Here is a 6,068-nt window from a genome sequence, read left to right as displayed (position 1 = left end):
CACTGAAATTAGTACCATGACTGAGTATATGCTGCCCCTCCCACCACATACCCCAGTCAACCTCATTTTCCTCATCACTATGTGTCTCCTGTAGGAAAACTACATTAAGCCTTTTCTGTTTTATTACTTCTAATACCCAAGCCCTCTTATTCCTGTCCCTTCCTCCATTAATATTGAGAGAACCTACCCTTAGTACCTCCATATAGAAAAGAAAAAGGAAAAGCAGAAGATACCACAGAGAAACCAGACAAAGAGAATAGAACATGCCCTATGAGGCTTAATCATCATCATTTTTGAATTTTTCTCTTAACCTGACCACGTTTCCCACCACCTTTTGCTGCTGCAACAGCAGTAACACATTTCCTCAAGCGAAACAGCTTCTTCTCACTCAACTGGTCTAACCCCACCGTCTTCTGTAACATCACAGCTGACCTCACAAACTTATCAACATCAAAATTATCTGCCAATTTGACAGATTTCCCAAAAGTCTGATCAAGAAACCCATTTACCTCCTCTAGATCGTAAATTGAGTCCTCACCAGCTGATATCGTATCAAGAGAGATATCCATATCCTTCTCCTGATCCTCCTCAACTGAGGCCACAGACCACTGACTCCCCTCTACCACATCCCTTTCAACACTCCCCACTTGCACCCCATCACTCGTACCAGGCATCTCCTCCACTACCTGGGAGACTAGCCCCACCTGAACCCCATTACTTGTAGTGGGCATCTCCTCCACTACCTGGGAGACTAGCCCCACCTGCACCCCATTACTTGTAGTGGGCATCTCCTCCACTACCTGGAAGATTAGCTCCACATGAACCCTCTCCTGTAACCCATTACTTGTAGTGGGCATCTCCTCCACTACCTGGGAGATTAGCTCCACATGAACCCCCTCCTGTACCCCAGCACTCATAGTGGACATCTCCTCCACTACCTGGGAGATTAGCTCCACATGAACCCTCTCCTGTAACCCATTACTTGTAGTGGGCATCTCCTCCACTACCTGGGAGATTAGCTCCACATGTACCCTCTCCTGTACTGCAGCACTCGTACTGGGCACCTCCTCACCAGTCTGAGGAAATGGCCCTTCAGATCCATCCTTACCTTCTACAACAATATTTTTCTGCTGCATAACATTTCCCTCTGGTACAAGTTGCAACTCTGTGCCCTCAACACGGACAACTTGTTCCTCAGCAACAGATGCTTGTGGCTGTTCTACCGCTGTCAGCCCACCTCTCCCTACATCAGTGGGCCCAGGTGTTACGAGGACCACCTACGAGGATCACCAAGAAAAGGAAAACCGAAAGAAAACCCAGGATATCTAACTCTACACAACACTCGCACTTAGCACTCACTCAAACAATTCCCAGCATAGAGAGAGAGAGAGAGAGAGAGAGAGAGAGAGAGAGAGAGAGAGAGAGAGAGAGAGAGAGAGAGAGAGAGAGAGAGAGAGAGACAGCAACCTTGGGAAAATCCTCTGCATTATCATTAACAGCAGACTAGTTCATTTCCTCAGTGAAAACAATGTACTGAGCAAATGTCAAATTGGCTTAATACCAAATTACCGTACGACAGACCACTTATTCACCCTGCACACCCTAATTGACAAACAAACAAACCAAAACAAAGGCAAAGTCTTCTCATGCTTTGTTGATTTCAAAAAAGCTTTTGACTCAATTTGGCATGAGGGTCTGCTATACAAATTGATGGAAAGTGGGGTTTGGGGGAAAAACATACGACATTATAAAATCCATGTACACAAACAACAAGTGTGCGGTTAAAATTGGCAAAAAACACACACATTTCTTTCCACAGGGCCGTGGGGTGAGACAGGGATGCAGTTTAAGCCCCACCCTCTTCAACATATATATCAACGAATTGGTGAGGGCACTAGAACAGTCTGCAGCACCCGGCCTCACCCTACTAGAATCTGAAGTCAAATGTCTTCTGTTTGCTGATGATCTGGTGCTTCTGTCACCAACCAAGGAGGGCCTACAGCAGCACCTAGATCTTCTGCACAGATTATGTCAGACCTGGGCCCTGACAGTAAATCTCAGTAAGACAAAAATAATGGTGTTCCAAAAAAGGTCCAGTTGCCAGGACCACAAATACAAATTCCATCTAGACACCGTTGCCCTAGAGCACACAAAAAACTATACATACCTCGGCCTAAACATCAGCGCCACAGGTAACTTCCACAAAGCTGTGAACGATCTGAGAGACAAGGCAAGAAGGGCCTTCTATACCATCAAAAGGAACATAAAATTTGACATACCAATTAGGATCTGGCTAAAAATACTTGAATCAGTTATAGAACCCATTGCCCTTTATGGTTCTGAGGTCTGGGGTCCACTCACCAACCAAGAATTCACAAAATGGGACAAACACCAAATTGAGACTCTGCATGCAGAATTCTGCAAAAACATCCTCTGTGTACAACGTAAAACACCAAATAATGCATGCAGATCAGAATTAGGCCAATACCCGCTAATTATCAAAATCCAGAAAAGAGCCGTTAAATTCTATAACCACTTAAAAGGAAGCGATTCCCAAACCTTCCATAACAAAGCCATCACCTACAGAGAGATGAACTTGGAGAAGAGTCCCCTAAGTAAGCTTGTCCTGGGGCTCTATTCACAAACACAAACAGACCCCACACAGCCCCAGGACAACAACAACAACAACACAATTAGACCCAACCAAATCATGAGAAAACAAAAAGAGAATTACTTGACACATTGGAAAGAACAAACAAAAAAACAGAGCAAATTAGAATGCTATTTGGCCCTAAACAGAGAGTACACAGTGGCAGAATACCTGACCACTGTGACTGACCCAAACTTAAGGAAAGCTTTGACTATGTACAGACTCAGTGAGCATAGCCTTGCTATTGAGAAAGGCCGCCGTAGGCAGACCTGGCTCTCAAGAGAAGACAGGCTATGTGCACACTGCCCACAAAATGAGGTGGAAACTGAGCTGCACTTCCTAACCTCCTGCCAAATGTATGACCATATTAGAGACACATATTTCCCTCAGATTACAGCGATCCACAAAGAATTCGAAAACAAACCCAATTTTGATAAACTCCCTTATCTACTGGGTGAAAAACCACAGTGTGCCATCACAACTGAAAGATTTGTGACCTGTTGCCACAAGAAAAGGGCAACCAGTGAAGAACAAACACCATTGTAAATACAACCCATATTTATGTTTATTTATTTTCCCATTTGTACTTTAACTATTTGCACATTGTTACAACACTGTATATATACATAATATGACATTTGAAATGTCTTTATTCTTTTGAAACTTCTGAGTGTAATGTTTACTGTTAATATTTATTGTTTATTTCACTTTTGTTTACTATCTACTTCACTTGCTTTGGCAATGTTAACACACGTTTCCCATGCCAATAAAGCCCTTGAATTGAAAATTGAATTGAATTGAGAGAGAGGAAAATCTTGATTAGCTCGCTGATCGTAATATTCTCTTATACCGTTCCAATGCGACAGCCAGAGATACAAATATAAATGTTTGCAGAGTAATGTGCTGTTGATGTACTGACAAGGCAATTGTCGGTTGAGAGGAGGGTTTTAGCACAGAATGCGTGTACTATCCAATAAACGGGCAAGGCTATCTGGCACATCTTGTCATCTATGACCCGCTGTGTTTCACACTTCTGTATGGAGGGACAGAGAGAGGGACTCAGGGGAGTTTATTTGGTGCTTATCTATTCCATTAATTTGGGTTGAGGCATATAGCCCTCCCCTGGCTTTATGGTCCACTCACCCTGTCCCGGTATGGTGGAGCCCCAGCCGCTGACCAGACACTTCTCATGGAGCTGAGTGCAGCGTGTGGGTAGGGCTACAGGCATGACATGCTGAGTGAACCGGGCAGGCTCTGCCAGCTTCACCATTGCCAGACTGTGAGAGGGGCCTCGTGCATACGGCCCGAGCTGCACATATCTGGCCACCCGGATGTGCTGCTCTGTCCCTTCCTCCACCGTCAGGTCATGCTCCCCCAGAGACACCATAGTGTGGCCAGGTTTGAGGAGGAGAGGAGAGGAGTAGAGTAGAGTGGAGTAGAGAGGAGAGGAACTTATGGGCTGCATGCATTTTCACTCTGATTTCAAGAAAGGAAAAAAGGGGGAACACCCACTCGACAAAGCAGTTCCAGGCGGTAAGCACCCACCACTCGTTGATGAGGGCACCACTGCACCTTTCCTTCCCATACCAGGCCCCCTTAGTATTCCACAGGTAGACCTGCCAGGGTCTGGAGTGGGGTTGGCAAACTTCCTGCAACAACGCTACATCCTCCTCCACTGGAACAGCCGCTAAATAAGAGAGAGAGAGAAAGGGAGACAAATGGTCATAGTATAGATGTACACTGAGTGTACAAAACATTAAGAACACCTTCCTAATATTGAGTTGCACCCCCCCATCCTCAGCCTGCTACCCTCAGAACACCCTCAATTCGTTGGGGCATGGACTCTACAAGTTGTCGAAAGCGTTCCACAGGGATGCTGGCCCATGTTGACTCCAATGCTTCCCGCAGTTGTGTCAAGTTGGCTGGATGTCCTTTGGGTGGTGGACCATTCTTGATACACACGGGAAACTGTTGAGCTTGAAAAAACTCAGCAGCGTTGCAGTTCTTTACACAAACCGGTGCGCCTGGCAAGTACTACCATACCCTATTCTTAGGCACTTAAATATTTTGACTTGCCCATTCACCCTCTGAATGGCACATATACACAATCCATGTCTCAATTGTCTCAAGGCTTAAAAATTATTTAACCTGTCTCCTCCCATTCATCTACACTGATTGAAGTGGATTTAACAAGTGACAATAAGGGGTCATAGCTTTCACCTGGATTCACCTGGTCAGTCTATATCATTGAAAGATCATAATGTTCATAATGTTTTTTACACTCAGTGTATATCTCCCTCCCTAGCCTCCAAAAGAAGGTATCATTCTTCATGCTCTTGCATGGCATAACTGTCTCATGATGCTGCAGATACTGTGTAATACAGTCTTACCTGCACACCCCAAAGCCAAGGTCATTAGTAGCAGCTTCATTATGTCTTGTTCTCTGTATGAGACTCTGGGTTTAGTCTGTGGTTCTTTTATACCTGTGTATCTGTTTCTCTAGCCTTTAGATCTCTGGGAGTTGACTGCCTGGGCTGCACCTGTGCTTCGTTTTCCTGGCACCCCCCCCCCCCCCCCCCAGCATTTAGAGTTAATATTTCACTGTGATGAAAGTACTCAGTGTTATCTACGATTACGCAACACCTTGTATCAGTGTGCTGTGCCCTCGTTTAGTAATATCAATTGAAGCTATTCATAAACTGTGGTTTGATTAATAAGAGAAGGTAACAATGTGGCCTTGTGAGACAGATAAAGTTGTGAGAGTAATTGGGAAACCAAGATGGGGAAATGCAGGTACTCAGAAGAAGCCTAATCAGGGATTTGAGGTATTTAGTTTGAATACATTTTGAGTCAGTTTGAATGAATCTTTGACTTAGGCTACATCAGATTGGCCATATCCCTGCTAGACGGATTACTTCATCCTATCCCAGGTATTCCTTAAAGAGGTGGGGTTTCAAATGTCTCCGGAAGGTGGTGAGTGACTCCGCTGTCCTGGCGTCGTGAGGGAGCTTGTTCCACCATTGGGGTGCCAGAGCAGCGAACAGTTTTGACTGGGCTGAGCGGGAACTATGCTTCCGCAGAGGAAGGGGAGCCAGCAGGCCAGAGGTGGATGAACGCAATGCCCTCGTTTGGGTGTAGGGACTGATCAGAGCCTGAAGGTACGGAGGTGCCGTTCCCCTCACTGCTCCATAGGCAAGCACCATGGTCTTGTAACGGATGCGAGCTTCAACTGGAAGCCAGTGGAGTGTGCGGAGGAGGGGGGTGACGTGAGAGAACTTGGGAAGGTTGAACACCAGACGGGCTGCGGCATTCTGGATGAGTTGTAGGGGTTTAATGGCACAGGCAGGGAGCCCAGCCAACAGCGAGTTGCAGTAATCCAGACGGGAGATGACAAGTGCCTGGATTAGGACTTGTGCCG

General features: G+C 45.7%; 1 protein-coding gene across 1 annotated transcript; it reads right to left on the bottom strand.

The window, feature by feature from the left end:
• Positions 1 to 3,333: 3,333 nt before the first annotated feature.
• Positions 3,334 to 5,644, bottom strand: LOC311122383 (trypsinogen-like protein 3). The gene is made up of 3 exons (XM_084158063.1): positions 4,163 to 5,644; positions 3,790 to 4,050; positions 3,334 to 3,708 (listed from the first exon to the last, which is right to left on the bottom strand). Exons 1-3 carry the CDS (start codon positions 4,405 to 4,407, stop codon positions 3,495 to 3,497), a joined length of 720 nt encoding a protein of 239 aa, XP_084014189.1. The 5' UTR covers positions 4,408 to 5,644; the 3' UTR covers positions 3,334 to 3,494.
• Between the last annotated feature and the right edge of the window lie 424 nt (positions 5,645 to 6,068).

Source organism: Coregonus lavaretus (genome assembly GCF_964263955.1).
Source record: "Coregonus lavaretus genome assembly, chromosome: 3".
Lineage (NCBI taxonomy): Eukaryota > Metazoa > Chordata > Actinopteri > Salmoniformes > Salmonidae > Coregonus > Coregonus lavaretus.
This window is presented reverse-complemented; position numbering and strand designations above follow the sequence as displayed.